We start from the raw sequence: 18,869 nt of genomic DNA on the forward strand, positions 1-18,869 counted from the left end.
GGTTTCCTCAAAGCTCCTGATGAGCATAGAGATGTGCCTAAAGGAACCCAGATTAATGCCTTTCAGGAGGAAAACTTGGCCTAACGCTGCACGGACTCCCTTGATGGCTGGAATTGACATGCCCACCACGTTCCTGAGGTGTACGAGGAAATCCGCAATGTCCGGAATCAAGGCTCTTAAGGGCTTGATGTTTCTGGAGGCACACCATTTCGTGAAAGTGGTCCATTTTGCCTGGTATACCGCTGCCGATGAATGCCTCAGATAACGAGACATTCTTTCAGCTGTTCCTGCCAAATAACCTTCTTTCCTCAGGAGCCGCTGGATAACCTCCACGCGTGAAGGCACAGAGATCGGGGATTGTCGTGGAATCTTTGGAAGTGTGGCTGCCTCAGGAGATCTGGTCTGTCTGGCAGGGACCACGGGGGAAGGCACGCTAGCTCTTTTAGATCCGCTAACCATTCCCTCTCCGGCCACCAAGGCACTACCAAAGTCATCCTTAGGTTGTGAGCCGTCCTTACTCTGTTGAGCACTTGCCTGATCAATGCGAAGGGAGTGAAGGCATATACGTCGAGATTGTCCCACCTGTGTTGAAAGGCGTCTTCCAATGTCGCCTTTGGGTCTGGGACAGGAGAACAGAATACGGGGAGTTGTGCGTTCAGTCTGGTTGCGAAGAGGTCCATCACCGGCGAACCCCACATTTGGATGATGAGTCTTGCTACTTCTGGGACACCAACTGGGCCAATACGCTGAGTCCGTCGGCTAGGACATTCCTCTTTCCCGGAATGAATCTTGCTGTTATTATGACTTGTTCTGACTCGGCCCAATCCAGAATCTCCAACGTGAGATCGCACAGTTGTGCTCCTTCGATTTTAGACAGCCTTGCTTCTTTATGTACGCTACCACTGTGGCGTTGTCGCACATTAACGCCACTGTGTTTCCCCTTAGAAGACCGACGAACTGAAGGCACGCTTTCTGAACGGCCCTCATCTCCAGGACGTTGATATGCTGAGTCTTTTCCACCTCCGTCCAAGAGCCCCTTGCTGACTTCCCGAGAAAGTGAGCTCCCCATCCTTCCTTGGAGGCATCCGTGAAGAGGAGCATCTCCGGGGGCTCCGCTGCGAAGGGCATCCCCTTGAGGGTGCTTGTCCGGTCCCGCCACCACTCCAGGGATTGCCTTGTCTCTGGAAGAACAGGAACTATTTCGTAGGGAGAATCTACTTGGTTCCAGAGTCCCTTCAGGTTCCATTGGATGGTCCTGAGTTTCATTCTCCCTTGGGGAACCAGTTTCTCCAATGATACTAGATGGCCTATCAATCTCTGCCAATCCTTCGCTCTCCTGGGCTGTCCTGATAGGAAGGGACAGAGGACCTGGTCCAGGTTGTTCAGCCTTTCCTCTGATGGAAAGGCTCTCACTAGTCGGGAGTCTAGAACCATCCCCAAGTACGTCATCCTGGTGGAGGGAGACAGATGCGACTTCTCCAGGTTGATGGTGATACCCAGAACTTTGCAGAATTGCAGTAGCTTTCGAGCCTTGCTCCTTCAAAACTGCCTCTGAGGATGAAAGGAGCAACCAGTCATCCAGGTAGCGAATCAGACGAATTCCGCGTTCGTGAGCCCATACGGAGACAGTCATGAAGATTCTCGTGAAAATTTGGGGCAAAGAGCCTTGAATTGCAAGATCTGGGTACCCCACTTCACCCGAAGGTACTTTCTGCTGGAGGGGTGAATAGGGATCTGGAAATAGGCATCCTTGAGATCAATGGATATCATGAAGTCTCCTTCTCTCAAGGACTCTAGGACCGACTTCGGGGTGTCCATCTTGAAGTCGGTCTTGCACACAAACTTGTTGAGGGCCGACAGATCTATGACTGGTCTCTAACCTCCCGTCGCTTTCTCCACCACGAAGAGACGGCTGTAGAACCCTGGACCCGGTTGTAGAACCGTTTCCATTGCCCCTTTCGTTAACATAGTGGAGACTTCTTCTTGCAAGGCTTCCCTCTTCAAGGGGTCCTTGGGGGGTAACCACTCCACCTGACTTGCTGGGATAAGAGGTGGTGGATCTGCCAGGAACGGAAGCCTGTACCCCTCTTTCAACACTGTTACTGTCCAGGGTTCTGCTCCGTGATTCTTCCATGCTTGCCAAAATTGTCTGAGGCATCCCCCTACCTGAGGCTTGGGCAGGAGTGGGGGGCCTCTCACCCTACCTCCTCTTGGAGGAGCGACCGACCTGAACGCCCTCTCCTGGAAGCTGAGTAGGCTGTTCTAAACGAGGCTGGGGCTGTGGGAGCGCCCCTGCGGGTGGGCTGCGAAGGCTGAGACCACAGGGATGCTGGGGCCTCTCTCCTTACCTGGTTAGGAGAGGCTCGAGACGTCGACGGTCCATCAGATGGAGGTCTTCTGTAAGTGGGCCTCCTCATGGCGTGAGGTCTGGGAATGCTCACTTCCTTCCGTTTCAGAAGTTTCTCAACCACCTCTTCTGTCTGCTTCAGGGGAAAAAGTCCGTCATCCCACACAGAAAGGTTCCTCAAAGTCCTCGCCTCCCTGTCCGGCATACCCCTGGACAATTTACTCAAGACTGTGTCTCTTCTTCGCAGGACCCAGTTGGCGGATAACGCTAGAGACTGAAACGTTAGGAACTTCAAGGCCCGCCCCCCCGAAGCTGATTAGTTCCTTCAACAGTGCTTGTTTGGACGGAACTGCAGGGTCGGGGGAAGCCTGGATGCCTACTAGTGTCGAGGCCCACCAGTCTAACCAAGAGGCGACGTTGACAAGGTCCTTGGACATCTCCTCCATCATCGTCACCTCCGATTGAGAAAAACAGATAGGCGCTGAAGAAGCTCTGTCCTCCGAAGCCCCCTGACCTAAAACTTCTAGGGAGTCTTCCAATTTGCTGGCTCCCTGTGGCTGTCCTTCCATCCAGTAATACTTGCTTTGGGACTTCAACCCGTGGAGTAACTTGGAGGAACTCTGAGCTTTGGAACCTTCAGCGTTTCGTGCCACAACCTTGTCTATGTGAGCACGGCCAAGCCTCACATCTCTGGCCACTGGTAGGGCTAAGGAGGGCTTCTGTTGAACGGGTTCCTCCATTAGCCTATTAAGGCTAGACCGCCAGGCATCCTCGTCGGAAGGAACCAGCTCCTTAATCCTGTGGTGCTTTCGTATCAGACCAATAATCCTCCTATAAGCGGAGTCCTCCGCTAGCGCGGCTTCAGTGTCGCCGTCCGCGTCCTCCGTCTGAGGTTGAGGAACCGCATCGACAGGGGCCTCCGCACTAGGCTGTGGACTGAGGATGGGCAGTGCGGAGGGAGCAAGAACCTCCGTCTTCCGTTTGTCTTTCTTCAAGGGGGGCGAGGCTTCCGTGGGCTTGCCCGACGGAGGAAGCCGTCCCTTTATATCGCTCAGTCGAGCTGACTCGACGAGGCTGCCCGTCCGAAAAGGCGACTCCCTCCGCTGGGCGGGTTGAGTCGCCTGTTTCGAGGCCTTACGCCTGTCCGAAGAGCCCCTTGGGTCTTTGCGAGAGTCAACTCTATGGCTGGTGGAGGCCCTTCTAGGAGGACTGTCTCCGGGAAGCCAACCCGCAGTGCTCAGGAGAGTAGTAAAGTCCGCGAGCTTACTGCGGGGAACGAGGATCCATTGCTCCTTCGGCGAACTGCTCCTCCTGACTTTCCTCCTCGGGGACCTTGATCGCTTTCTCCCATGTTGTGACCTAGAACGGGACCTAGAGGGGGAGGGCCGTCTCCTGGACCTGTCCCTCTTTCGACGGTGTCTTCTCCACGCCTCTTCCTCCGACGAAAACAATGAGCCTGCCGCCGAAGACTCCAACGACTCCTCGTAACAGATCCGAGAGGCGGGCGAGGCTGGTTTCACAATTTCCTGGGTTCCAGATGTCGAAGGCTGAAGGAAGACGTCGGAAACCGCCGATAGAGGGGCTGGGAGAGAGGTCGGACGATCTACATTCTGGAACCAGGACCCAAGGCCGTCCTCCCCCCCTCAAAGGCGACCTACAGGGAGTTCTCGGGGGGCCCCATCCGAGGGGATCTTCCAACGGCGAACCTTCTTTTCCTGGGGTGCCTTCAGCTGCAGAGGTGCCTGAAACATAAATCCAAGAAGCTGGCGAAGAAACAGGGACATCTTTATTCCACATAGGGTCGTCCGAAGCACAAGGGCATCGTCTTGCGGACCCTCACTAAGTAAACCTTCAGGCCCCCCACTTGCCTGTAAAGGATCAGCAACCCCAGAATCCCGAAGACACGACTCCTGGGGAAGAACCATTGGTTTCTTCCCCGCAACAGACTTACCTTGTCCCCTACTCTGGGTAGGGGATGAAAAAGGAACCCTGTCAGACTTCTCTCCCATAGACGTCGCGGGCGAAGAAATGCTGGTCTTCCTGGGTGAACGTTTAGATGATGACTTCTTCTTCATTCCAAACCTCACTCCACGACACACACTCCGGACACGTGTCCGAAGGAGAGCAAACTCTACCCCTGCACGAAGAGCAAAGGGAGTGCGGGTCCACCTCAGGCTTAGACAAGAACGCACCGCACGACTTCCCAGCCTTAGGCCCACGACAACCGCGGGGATGCTCCATACTGCACTATCACAACACCGCAAGACACAGGAACGCAGCGGAAAAGGATAACAAGGGCAAGTAAACACTTTAAAAACACAAGGGAAAGCACAAGGGAAAACAAGTGAACACGCGAGAGCCCAAGGGAAAGCACAAGTTAAAACAAGTGAACACGCGAGAGCACAAGGGAAAGCACAGCGGACCACGTGGGAACACGCGGGACACAAGGGATCGCACTGAGATAAGGAGAGCGTCGAGATGATATCACGACGCGACCAGAGAACTTACTGAGGGTCGAGACCCAAGCTAGCATGTGGCCTGACTCGGGGTTAGCCTCAGGGCACGTATCCTTCCGCCCGAGGTGATCCTCACAGAAAACGGATGTAGGGTAAACTACACAAAACTCTGGTCGGTTGAGAGGAGTTTCCAGGTACCTCCTAAGAAAGTAGTTCGAGGTAAGTCTCTGTGTTGGAACAATCATGATTTTATGGAACAAAAGGATTCCAGCTTATTTCTTATGCAATTCACCCCACCAACCCCCATCTCTCTCTCTTGTGATGTGTTTTATCAATGATTCTAATAAAACTACAGTTCCAAGTAACCCGTTGCTCAGATACACAATTTGAAATTCAACCCTAATTTGTCATTTTTAGGTATTTTAATTTTCTAATTACTATTTTTACACATGTCCATATTGTGGAAGTACATTAGTTCAAAGTTCGTATGGTGGAGGTTTAATGTACTCCATTTAAGGGGCAAGACTATTATAAGGAAAAAATAGGCCATTAATAGATTTTAGGGTAAATGTTTATATTTAACCATCTTCAAGAAGGAAGCTGCCAAATGAATGTCAGGTGAGTACATAAATCCTAAATCTCAATCAAAATTCAATACAGTGATGCCTCAACATACAAAAGTAATCCGTTCAGGATACAGTTTTGTATGCTGCTTTTTTCGTATCCTGAGTCGCGTTTTACATGTAAATAGCCTAATCCGTTCCAAGCCTTACGAAAAGACACCTTTTCTTTCATAAACACGCTAAACTGTAGTAATAAACATGCAATGCAGCCATTTCTATCATTTCAATAATTAACCCAACCGTTAAAAACTGCCTAATCCATTCCAGAAACCACCATGAGATTATTCAATAATGTAGTTATAGCCTAGTTATCCCCTCCAAGCCCTAAGAAAACAGTCCGTTTTCTTTACTACTGTATAAAAGTTACGGTACTGTATGTAAAGCATTTGGATCAGTGAAGGTGTATAGTTACCTGTACACCTAAATTAACGGTTGATACCCTGAAAAAAAAAGGTACAGTTAATTAACAAAAAAGTTGAAACTTACCTTTTGATTGAGACGATGTCCGATAGCGAAGTTGCGGCAGAGGAGGATGGCATAAGGCAGAAAACGTAACAAGTGACAGACTACGTACAATAATTTACACACTTAACACATTATGTTAAACTTTACGAAATAAAAAAATGGCAGAAATAATTAACACTTAACATTACGTATATAAAACTATAAAATGAAAGAAAAAATTACTTTAACACTTAACGGTAACATAAAACTTATAATCAAATTTTCTTTTTTTTTGCTTTTTTATAACTACGTTTTTCATATTTTCTAAATTTCTTCTACTTCTTCATCACTTTCTTTTTTCCATTTCTTTTCTTTACTTTCACCTTCTACTTCATCACTTCCTCTTTTCTGTTTCTTTTCTTCAATTTCACCTTCGTCTTGGCCTACTAATACTGCTGGCCTCTTTAATAAGAAACTATCCATGGAAGCTTGTTTCTGCCTACTTTTCAACACATTTCTAAAATGCGTTAGGCAAACGTCATTGCAGTGTTGAAGCGCACGGTTGGTATGAACTTTTTCTGGATGTTCCTTTTCGACGTAGTCTGCCATCTTATGGAAACAGGCGAGAATTTCCTTAATGTCTGACGTTTTCAAATGTGTAACATCCTCCTAATCACCGCTAGAGAACTGCTCTTGAACAACACTCATTTGCATCGTCTCCAACTCCTTCAGGTCGTCCGTCGTCAACTCCTCGTGGTGCTCCTCGATAAGTTCATCTATATCCTCGGCACTAACTTCCAGCCCCATGGACGTACCAAGATGTACGATGTCAGCCACCTCAGACTGCTGAATGGGTTCAGGATCATTAACGATCTCGGCTTCGCCTCCAGGTTTCCCGAACCCCTCAAAGTCTCGGGCAGAGACAACATCAGGCCACAGCTTCCTCCAAGATGAGTTCAGGGTACACCTTGAAACTTCCTGCCAAGCGAGATCGATGAGTCTGAGGCATATCACAATATCAAAATGATCTTTCCAGAATTCACGCAGAGTGAGGTTTGTACTTTCTGTCACTTGGAAACATCTCGAAGAGATGCTTCATGTACAATTTTTTGAAATTAGAAATAACTTGCTGGTCCATGGGCTGGAGGAGAGGGGTGGTGTTAGGCGGTAGATACAGGACCTTTATGAAGGAATACTCGGCCAGAAGATATTACTCGAGGCCAGGAGGGTGAGCTGGAGCTTTGTCCAACACCAGCAGACATTTCATAGGGAGGCGCTTTTCTTCCAAATATTTTCGGACAGTCGGACCGAAGCAGACATTCACCCAATCAATAATAAGTTGCCTCGTTACCCAGGCTTTAGCATTCGCCCTCCACATCACGGGAAGGTTCTCCTTGATGACTTTGTGGGCTTTGAAGGCTCGGGGATTTTCAGAATGATACACCAGCAGGGGCTTTATCTTGCAGTCCCCACTGGCGTTTGCGCAAAAAGCAAGGGTAAGCCTGTCCTTCATAGGCTTATGTCCGGGTAGCCTTTTCTCCTCCACCGTGATGAATGTCCGACAAGGCATTTTCTTCCAGAAAAGCCAAGTTTCGTCGCAATTGAAACTTGCAGCGAACTGTAGCCTTCCTGCAGAGTCAACTCGTCAAACGTTTTAACAAAAGCTTCGGCGGCCTTCGTGTCCGAGCTGGCTGCCTCCCCATGCCGTACCACTGAATGAATACCAGTCCTTCTCTTGAATTTCTCGAACCACCCCCGAGAAGCCTTGAACTCTGGGGATTCCTGCTGGGATGTTCCTTCTCCTGCCCCTTCTTCGGCCTGAGAACGCACGAGATCACCGAAAATGGCGGAGGCCTTCTGGCAAATTGTAGTCTCAGTGATGGTGTCTCCTGAGATCTCTTTGTCTTTGATCCACACAAGAAGCAGCCTCTACATCTCATCATGCATGTGGGTTCTCTTGTTGGAGAAAATAGTGACGCCCTTAAAAGGTGTCGCTGCTTTGATGGCAGCTTTCTGCTTCAGGATGTTGCCTATCGTATACGGATTCCGGCCATACTCCTTGGCGATCACACTTAAACGCATGCCAGACTCGTAGTTTTTCACGATTTCGAGTTTCGTCTCCATCGAGAGCATCGTCTTCTTCTTCTTTCCTTCGGCAACATTCTTGGGACCCATGGCTACAGTATTAAGCTCAATAATACACTACGTACGTTATATACTATGTAGTAAATACTAATACAGTACAGTACACAGTAAAGAATGTTTAATAACGATAACACGTGGCGTACGAATGTATTTAACACTACGTCAAACAAGCGAAAGCACACGAAGTCAATGTTAACGATACCGCAGTCGGAACGAAAAGAGAGAGAGAGAGATGAACGCCCGTGCGTAAGCAAGGTGGGATAGTTGCCAACCAATAGGAAAGCAGGATCTTATGGCGGCAGCTAGCACCTGAGTAGGGAGATAACCAATGGGTGAGCGGGAGGCTGTAAGTGAGTTTACCCAAGTTCAACGTCTGGCAGCGCGCACTTTTTAAAATTACTCTCAGCGACGAGTTGGGATCTCATAAGCTTTTCATATCCTGAAAATTTTATCGTATACTGGGTCATAAAAATCTTCGTATCGCTTTTCGTACCCTGAATTTTTCATAAGCAGAAACTTTCGTATCCAGAGGTATCACTGTATTTCCAAACATACGAAATATTGAATGATTAATAACCGTTTATGTTTAAACCCACTTTTACTTACATCTGTAACATGCCAACTTCCACTGTGAACTGTGAGAACCATTGGCTGATGAATACCCGCAAGGAGATCTCTGTCTCTGCGCCCCAAGAATATTCGAGGGTTTTCACTAACCACTTCCAAGCACAGTGGAAATCCACCAATACTTGCTTTCCCACAGATGAATTCAACTTTTGCTAAAGATAAAGCAACTTGAATTGCTGTAAACTTCCCTCTTTTCGATACCTATAAAAATAGAAAAATAATTTGTTATACTGAATGACACAATTATTATGTAGTCGTACTTTTACCCTTTGGTGGGAAGGCATGAATAGTTGAAAGAAAAATTAATAATCAACCATAAAAAATCACTCTACATCTATATCATTATATTAGAACTTCAAGTTTTCTCAAATTTACAAAAAAATATACCATTTGATAAACTTTCTAACACACCATACATCATTATTACAAAGAACATGTAATATCTCAAATTCAAAAGATAAACCAACAAATCTTTCAAATAACTGTGAAAACAAACACACATTTCATTGTTTTGCAGTAGTATCATTGTCTTTCACCCAAATCAAGACCACTAACCACAAGTATGTTATTACATAGGTCACTAGGACCCTTTGTAGTAATAAATATTAAAGTTTACAAATTCACTTCCACAATTCAACATGTACACCATACAAATTTGATAAAATAAAAATTTAGATAAAATTACTAGTCTTTTGCTTAATTCTCACTTTTAATTTTGTAAAGTTATGCTTGAAACTTTAAAAACAAATAAGCTTAAGCTTGTAGATAAAAAAAAAACATTTTGAAGGGAAGCAAAGCTTAACTATTGATACACTAAGTGTAACTAAACATAACATTTATTCTTTGAATCACAAATCAATCCTAATCTAATTCCTTTTTAAATTAAATTTGATGACTTTACCTTTGTAGAAAGCTTAACTGTGTTCTTTCCAGGTTTAATGATAACGTTTTCAGCGCATAGTTTATCTTTAACTTCTTCCTTCACCACATTTCTGTCAGACTTAAAAAGGCCACCTTGACTATCTCGCCGTCTGTGAAAGATAATAATTAAGCTAATACTAATGAAAAAATTTAAGAAGGTACTACATTCCTTGATATATCAATCATGCATTAACTTCAAACCACAAGACTAAAAATGATTTAGTTTCATAAATACCATCATTTCACTTCGATGTAATTAAACACGGTAGATAATTTTGTGAATATTCACCATAAGGAAGGAAGCAGAACAACGACAAAAAGATGACTATTCTTAGTTGTATATGTCTCCAGTATTACCAAACAAATGCTAGGAATCCTTGTCTTTGTTTGCGGATAAAAACCTACGCCTATCAGGGGTATTAGTAAAATTCTGTCAGAGATAGAAAATATAGACCAGTCTAAGGTGATGGTACTATAAACTGTCCATGGACCAAATTTTTACTATTCATCAGTTAAGGTATGAGTTTTTCTCCGGACCAAACCATGTACCAAATACAAGTGATAGCAAGATTCTGCCTGGGGATCAAATTATTTATAATGGGTGTTAATGAGATTTGATACATACATACATATACCAAGGCACTTCCCCAATTTTAGGGGGTAGCCGACATCAAACAAATGAAACAAAAAAAAGGGGACATCTCCTCTCTACGTTCCTCCCAGCCTGAGATTTCATATGTTATCAAGAATCTGAACCAAGAGATTTTTCAGATTTGATTATTTGACTGGGAGACCCAGAAAATAATTTTACAGTATTAATAAATTTGTTTTTTTTTCTGTCTTCTCACAGCATCTCATGTCATGATTGGTGCACTTACCAACATTCATGTTTTGCTTCTCCCTCAGTCTGCCAGTCTTGCTGCATCAAACATAATACAAGCATTCTTGTTACACTGTCTCTTCAGGGCCCCTATGAGAGCTCCATCATACTCTCGACATATCCCTAAATGCTCAAAATATGTGATGACCTTGGAGCAAAAGTTTTGTCTTTTGCCAGTGTGAGGTGAATTTTTCAACATCAACAGGAGTACTGTGTGGTACAATAAGAAAAATATTCATGCTGCTGAAACTACAAGTGTCTCACGAAGTGCTACGCATGTAGCAACAAAGGACTGAATTTTTTCCAGGCATACAGTGAAGTGGACTCTACTATTAACCTGGAGAAGGCTAAGTTGCTCTTCTGACTTTTTAAGTCTTTTCTAGGCACAGTACAGTAACTCTCCACCATATGAAACATACATTCTGGGAAGGTGTTAGAAAACTTTGAAGTTTGCTAGTCCATCATCATTAGAGTTAGAAAACTCGCAACCCACATGGAAACTCCCAGCCCTCCATTGTTTTCCATTAGCTGATCCTGCTATTGCTAGCTAACTAGACTGATTGTAACAAGAATTCCAGCATTTAGATATTAATTGATTTAGCATTCTAAAATCTATTTATTGATTTTTTTACATTATACTGACTAATAATTAATCAACTGATTACCCAACACTAACAGGTATCTACAAATACACTACTGCTATTTACTCTTCATATGTAAAATGCTTTAAAAAGGGATTTTGACGAAAGAAAAATCTATTTCTGGGCGAGGAACCTGTGTCGCCCAGTGAAATGCTCCTTAAAGCACCATTTCTAAGATATAAATACTGCTAAATATACCAGAGAAAAAAGTTGCATAGAATGCCAGGAATATACCCAGCTCGCTCACCCCTAAAGGGTGTTGGTATTAAAACTGGGGCGAGTGAAAACACTACCAGAGGTTCCTTTCCAATTAGACTTCTCCCTCCTCAAAATTCCCCGTTACTACGAGGTGTCGTTCACTACAGCTACTGCCCCCCCCCCCCCCCACCACTACCTATCCTCCTCCCACCATTCCTTGTTAGCACCCGTGAACGTTCGGACGTGTTTTTCGTAGCTCTGTGTTATTTTGTGTTTTGGAAGATATCAGGCATTTTGGAGATCCCTGCTCCCAAGTTGAGTATTATATTTGTCTGTTTGGGATTTCTAGGTAGCGACACACGTTCATTTAATAACCTTGTTGGTTTTTCTTCAGCAGCTTTGTTGACGTTCCCTTATGGGTGTGTATGCGGACTTTTGGTGTCGCTTCCTCGGGATCTCTTTGTTTTGTAAGACTTTCTATTAGTTCCTTATACTAGTTGTAGTCTTATTTTTGAGTTATGGACATCTAATAGAATGTTTTGGTATGATTTTGTCTTTATTTTAGGCTATTTGGGCAGTGTTAGTTGTCCTCCCCATCAATGTAAGCTAACAGTAACGTCTGTAAATAGAATTTTTGAGTTGACATTACTCGATGATGATTACAGATACAACCAAATTGAGTGACAAAAAATTCATTGCTAAAGGCCCAGCAAGTAGATCTTCCAGCAACCAAGACTTTAGGTATGAAATGCCACGATCCTGTGTACCCATAATTATTTCTTAATAATAACACTAATCTATTAGACAACCAAAGCACATCGATTTCATACATCAGACATAATTATACTTTAATAAATTATGCCTTTCTATGCCATCATCATCTGCTTTTCTGTATTTTTGGAAACTTCAATCAAACTACAACTCGGTATCAAAACGGGAAATGGATTCAACTAATATTGGTAAATAAAACAAAAATAATTTACCTTAAAACCTTTTGGGAATTTGAGCATGTGACTGCAGCTGATGAAAGGGATTTATCCTGTTTATATTCCAAATGAAGACTCATATGAAGCGGCTGTGTCATTACGTTGAATTTAGAGGTGTCCGTGTCTAGGGTGTCTGAGGGTCCACTCTGATGATCCTGGTCTCCTGAATTAGATCCACTTCTGTAGTAAAGCAATAACAGTATAATAATAAGAATACAGTAACAATAAGGATGATGATGATAATACTACTACTAGTAATAATAATAACAATAGGAACAACATCCACTAGTAAGAACACCCAATAAATAAAAAGTTTTTTTTTTTTTTCAAATTATTGCGTTACTCAAAAGGGAATACCTACTTAAAATAGCAAAGGATTGAAGGTAGAAAGCAGACCTTTGATTGGGCTAACAACACAGGTAACAGTGAACTGTATCTAAACCAACTGGGGAGACTAGCTTACCCTGCAATCACATGGTGTTCTAACTGACAAAAGGATATTAATATGAGCATAGGTTGGCTAATTCGATACCCTTTTAAAAAGTTACCAATATAGAGTACACTTTACCAATATCAATGAAAAATACAGTTTTTTTTTTTATTGATTTCACCATTCATTTCTAATTTAATGCTAAAATAAATTTTATATTTCCCCCCCTGAAGTATATATTAATCATAGTAAAACTCATCAATAAAGTAATATTCTATCTAATCACTTTTCAATGACTTGCAAAACAACTATCAGCCCTTTTACAGTGCCAACAGATCAACACATTTGTCACCACAAAAATGGAAATCTGCATACAAAACCCCACATTGAGAAAGTGAATGTAGGGTTGAAAATTAGTTGCTCAGGAGTGAAATGGAAAATACCTCAGCTTAGTCAAGTGAACTCACCATTGCTGATTGGTTTAATAAGACTATTGCATTCTTTAACTTAATGATGTAAAAATTATAGTAGTTATCAAAAGAAACTTTATTTTATCCATAAACTAATTTCTCCATAGTAGGAAATCACTCATTTGTTTTTAATTGTTTTTCTTCTTTCTGGATTTAAAAATGATAAAATTTTGCATATATTAAATAGGGTAGTTAAAATTGTTATTCCTTCATTTGTCATATGCTGTAGACCTATTTAAGATAAAAAAATTGCTTCCAATTTTCATACAGGCTGGTATTGTATGCAAAGCATGTGGGAAAAAAAGCCGTAAAACATTTTGTCAATACTGTAATTTTGAATGGTTTGGAAAAAAGATACTGATATCATAAATGAAAAAAGATGTACAATTTAGATTTTGAAATTGATTTTAAAAAATTAGTTGAATATGTCAAGGGAGAGTTGATAAAGATTTATTGTAGAAAAAAATGGAATATGAGTAAAAAGCAGACTATAACTATAATGAGTCTTTTCGAAAGTTACACAGAACTCTTATCGTAACAAGTCCTTCCATTTCTTTGCAAACAAAACTCTTTCCAAAAAGATATTTCAACAGAAATTAAGCAAATTGGTTGTGTTTCTAATAATATGAACTTTAACTTTCACATCCCTTATTTAACCTTCATGAAGAAGACATTTTGAAAACCTAACCTCACAAAACAAAGTAGGAACCATTCCCCGTTTCCAGTTAAGTCTAATAAAACATAACAGACCTTACGTGATTTAGGAATCGATTTTCCATGGTATTACCCACCTCCTTCTCCAAAGAAGGAATTTTGAAATATTAAGTCAAAAGCTTTTTGTCTTGACATAATTTTTAGCCTTGAATGTAGGTAAGAGACAAAATCCTTTTCTCCTCACCAAATACATGATAGGAAAGAGCCTGTAGCTAATATAAAAAGTAAGTTTTAATCATCAGATATTTAAATGAATGCCCTTCTAAAGGTTCAAAATAAAAGCACTTTTAATATTGTAAAACTAAATCAAGATTCAAATAAGCAATTCTAACGGATGTTTCTCTATAACAAACAACCTGAAAACATCCAAACAAATACTCAACATGGATAATTAAAATCCTAAATCTTTAAAATTAGTATTAAGCATGTACCTACAACCCCTAATATCTGTAAGCACTTAAATATCAAATTAGTAATTTTTACTGAAATATTCCAATACTTACATCAATCAAAATAAACATTCCGCTATTTCTTATTGTCCTATTGGTAAACTTTCTACTTTACTCTAAAATTGAGTCTAAAGAATATGGTGGATAGTCTCCATGCAGTTAGATGAAGCAGTTGGGGGTTTAGGTGAACTGCCTGGGGAAAATGGTTGTCCGAGTAGATTGGTCTTGTAAGGGAACCTCTTCCGACTCTCCGATACCTGAGGCCACAGATCTGTAAACTATTCTTTCTGGTGCCAGATGGAAGTAACCAGTCATATCCTGCTGTTCATTACCACTGCCACTGAGAAAAGAGGAAAAGCATATAGATCTAGATTTAACTAGTTCTACAACATGGCATCTACCTTCCATGTCAATGGATCTGGAACAGATACTGGTGAGTAATACAGTACACCTATCTCTTCTTGTTGAGGGGTCACAAACATGTCCACATTTGGTCTATCTCACTGATTCCAAATCTCTTGACATTTGGCAAAATCTGTCATTTCCTACTTAACTACATTCAACTTTCCTGGAATAAACCGCGGTAGAAGATTTTTTCCGCTCGGCATTGTCCATGATAAGAGAACTTCTGTTACCTAAAACGGTGATCCCAACTTGGTTCCTCTTCCTTCCTAATGGAAACCAGTGCCATCATGCTGTTTGAATAAACCACTAAGTATTTCCCCAACACCACAGATTCCAGATCCTGAAGGGCCTTAAGCACCAGCAAAGAGTTTCAGGTAATTGATATGTAGTATTGATTCTTCCTTCGACTAACACCAAGACAGATGAAGAAAATGGATAGTTAAGCCATAACCTTCTGGTATATTATCCACGAAAAGATATACAACCAAACAGCATACCCTGAGCCAAATGGTGAGGATCACCCCAACATTTGAACAGTTTGATTGGTTTTGCATTACTAGAATAAAAGTCATGTCCACATAGGAAATTTTTTCCAATGACAATGAAGATGAAACTGGAGTTCCCTCATCTACAGGTGACCCATTGATACAAACTTATGAAATAACAATGATTTCCTCTTCTTGAACTTATCTAGCTACAAAATGAAGGACTGAATCCTCTTTCCCGATGGAAAAACCCAAAAACACACTTGCTATGATCATCATCCTCAAATATACATTCCTTTGAGAAGAAGCCAGAAGATAATTCTTCATATAATTAATAGCTAAGCTATAACTCTAGATGGAAAAGCAGGATGCTATAAACCAAAGGGCTCCAACAGGCAAAGTAGCCCAGCCCAGTGAGGAAAGGAAATACAGAAATAAACTCTATGTGAGAATGAATAAAAAATATAAAATATTTTAAGATCAGTTACATTAAAATATGTCATATATAAACTATGAAGAAGAGACTTATGTCAACCTGTTCAACATAAAAATATTTGCTGCAAGTTTGAACTTTAGAAGTTCTACGGATGCAACCTCCAGATTAGGAAGATCATTCTATAATTTAGTCACTGCTGGAATAGAACTTCCCAAATACTGTGTAGTGTTAAGCCTTATAATGGAGAAGGCAAAGCTGTTTGAATTAACTGCATAACTAGTACTACATACAGGATGGTACAGTCTGGGAAGATCTAAATGCAAAGAATGAAAAATATACCAGGACTTCTAATCTTTTTTATAACCTAAGTAACAAAAGTTGCTGAAGCTGAATCTTTTCTGAAGATGCAGTCAAAATTATCAAATTATCCAAGTATAACAGAACTCTGATTCACAGGAACCTCAGCCATTTCGAGATGGGAGCTATCATCCTGGTGAAAACTTGTAGAGCTATCCTGAGACCGAAACATAGGCAATTGAATTATTAAGGGGAGCGACTATGCCCCATCAAAACAATATTATTTTGGGGTCAGTCGTTTTAAACTTGATCTAGTTTTTTTGTTTCCAAACCATTTTAATAATTCAAAAAGCATTTTAAAGGTAATTTTATTAGATAAATGTTTATATACTTTCTTTATTAATCTTCACTTTTTTATATGTATATTTTTTTCAAACATTGACATACTAGCCTCCTAGCATTCACATGGAAGCAGATCGATCCCTGTCCGGGACTGTGAGTTTAAGCTATTTAATGGGGAGGTCACTGCTGTGGTTGGGCACAATAGTGGGGGGTTGGGCTTGCCCAGCTGACGTTCTGGTGACCATCTATTCTGATGAAACTGGGACTGAAACCAGGCACCTTTACCTTTACTTTTTAATAATTGTAAAGATTGTCATTTTTCATAAATAAGTTCTGATAATTTCTCAAACCCCTTCTATAAATTTTCAGAAGATAATATTTATATCTTTTTTATACAGTATATAAATAGTAAATATTCCTCTATAAACAAAAAAATAATTTTGATTTTGTTCTGAAAATTTCTTGTTTTAAGATATCAGCCATCAAAGTTTTTTTGTAAATCATCTGATCAACTTTACTGGTGGTTAGTTTAGACTTTTAGGGGTACTCATACATTACCACTGGTGGTAATAAGGACATAATCCTCATATTTCATGGTTATTTATTAAAACTTCCTGTCTCATTCTTCTCTAGAAGTTTGGTAATCTCTAATTTCAAAAGATGAACTTTAGCTGAATTGTTAAGATAAGTTGGAAATGGAAAAATTTCCTTGGATAAGAGATGAATTGAGGACAAGAATTTGAGAACATTCCTTTATTATGGATAGGATAAAAGAACCAAATTGAAGGTTTCCTAAACAAGATGAAAATAAAAAGCCTTTTCCCTATTGGGATCTTTAGGAAAGGACCGTCCCTGGTGTTTTTTGGCAAGATCAATGAATTCTCTTGGAATTGTGGCTGAGCCATCTGTTAAGAGCAAAATCTGGAAAACCTAGAACTGTTCCAATGATTCCCTAGGAGTTATAGAAACAGAATCTTGAGAAGCTACTGAACAGTAAGGAGAAAAAGAAGGCCTTCGTGAAAGTGACCTTAGAGCATCACTGTGTTGCATAGGGTACCTAAGCTACCACATCTTGATCTAACATGGGTCCCAATACTTTATAGGAGAAATTATTAAATAAAATTTCCATACATTGGATACTGCCCCAACCAAAGAGGAGCAGAGTTCTTCCCTAAATTTAACATAAAAATTAGCAAGCACTACAGTAGACTACAGAGACCTATTTGAAATAGTTTTTATCAAAATAGACTCCATATTCTGAGATAAGATTAAAATCTGGATGGTCTACAAACTGTTCTGTCATAGATTTTTTTACAATGCCTTTAATATTTAGTCTATGGTAATTTCTAATATCTTGTTTGCTTAAAGAGACTTAGCCTATTACTATTTTCTTTTGATATAATGTAATACAGTATTGCATCTGTCACTATTATATCAAGACTATATACGCATCAACATTCTTGAGAAAAGTTATAAATGAACTCATAAGAAGCTAATGTATTAAGTTAGCTTAATTTTTACTTGCAATTAAAGGTTTATAGGCCGCTCATGAATAGCAGAGGCAAGGGACAGTGACATTGCCCTATCAAGCAGGACAATATCCTAGAAAATGACCATATATACGTATGATCAGCAACCAAGGCCCCTGTCCACCCAAGCTAGGACCAAGGAGGGCCAGGAAATGGCTGCTGATGACTCGGCAGGTAGACCCACTGTATAAGCTTCCCCAAAACCCCCTATCCTTAGCTCACAAGAATGGTGAGGTTACAACGAATTTGAGCGGGACTCGAAACCCAGTCAGGTGTTCACCAGTCAGGGACGTTACCACATCGGCCCCCATGTGATATTTGAAGGTTGGGGGAGTTCATGCCTTTTATTATGGTTTATTTAAGGAAGTAAAGCAATAACTACTGTAAATACATATGTAATATCAACAAACCAGCAGTCTTAAAGCCTCAACGATGACAGATGCCCAAAATCTTATGATACTGCAATTTACTACTTTCAATGGGTTTCTATAATCATTACCAGAATAAAGGAGGTTCCAGATTATTGATGGTCGACCTGTACTATAATAATATATAATAAATAACAATACTGTACCTCTGAACCACATTGGATGGTAGTGCTTTACGGGTTGACGGTTGAGATGTGCTACTCGATGAACTACTTTTGCGTTCTACTTCCACAGAGCGTTTATTTGAAGAATCAATGTCCTCTTCAAAATGTTGCAACATAACACTAACACTCTTAAACCTGTTAAAATGTAACTTGAATTACCTTCAGTAAGAATCTGGAATTTTGTAAAAATAATATATACATGTATATCCAATAAAGTAGGCAAAAAAGAAAATAGTACTGTATTACCTATCTTTTTAAGTTACTGTATAAAATATGTTAAACAACCACTAAAAATATTATTCTAATCATAATATACATTCTGCATGGAACTCATCTGTTACGCACACACGCACAATCTCATCTATAACACCATTCAATATCATAAATATTGGTATTTTTCCTAGTTATGCAAACCTGAGTTCTTTACTATAGACATGTTTTCAGTGCAAGCT

General features: G+C 41.0%; 1 protein-coding gene across 2 annotated transcripts in view; it reads right to left on the reverse strand.

Moving 5' to 3' along the window:
* SIDL (SIDL trafficking protein particle complex subunit 10) overlaps nt 1-18,869 on the reverse strand; it is a 137,397-nt gene that overhangs the window by 43,270 nt on the left and 75,258 nt on the right. For both annotated transcript variants that reach the window (XM_068372761.1, XM_068372760.1), the window contains exons 14-17: nt 18,400-18,552; nt 12,266-12,448; nt 9,544-9,673; nt 8,622-8,843 (exon numbers count right to left, since the gene is read on the reverse strand). In XM_068372761.1, coding sequence (XP_068228862.1) covers nt 8,622-8,843; nt 9,544-9,673; nt 12,266-12,448; nt 18,400-18,552 — 688 coding nt within the window. The remainder of the gene's footprint in view (nt 1-8,621; nt 8,844-9,543; nt 9,674-12,265; nt 12,449-18,399; nt 18,553-18,869) is intronic.

The sequence above is a fragment of the Palaemon carinicauda genome, chromosome 4 (genome assembly GCF_036898095.1).
Source record: "Palaemon carinicauda isolate YSFRI2023 chromosome 4, ASM3689809v2, whole genome shotgun sequence".
Classification (NCBI taxonomy): domain Eukaryota; kingdom Metazoa; phylum Arthropoda; class Malacostraca; order Decapoda; family Palaemonidae; genus Palaemon; species Palaemon carinicauda.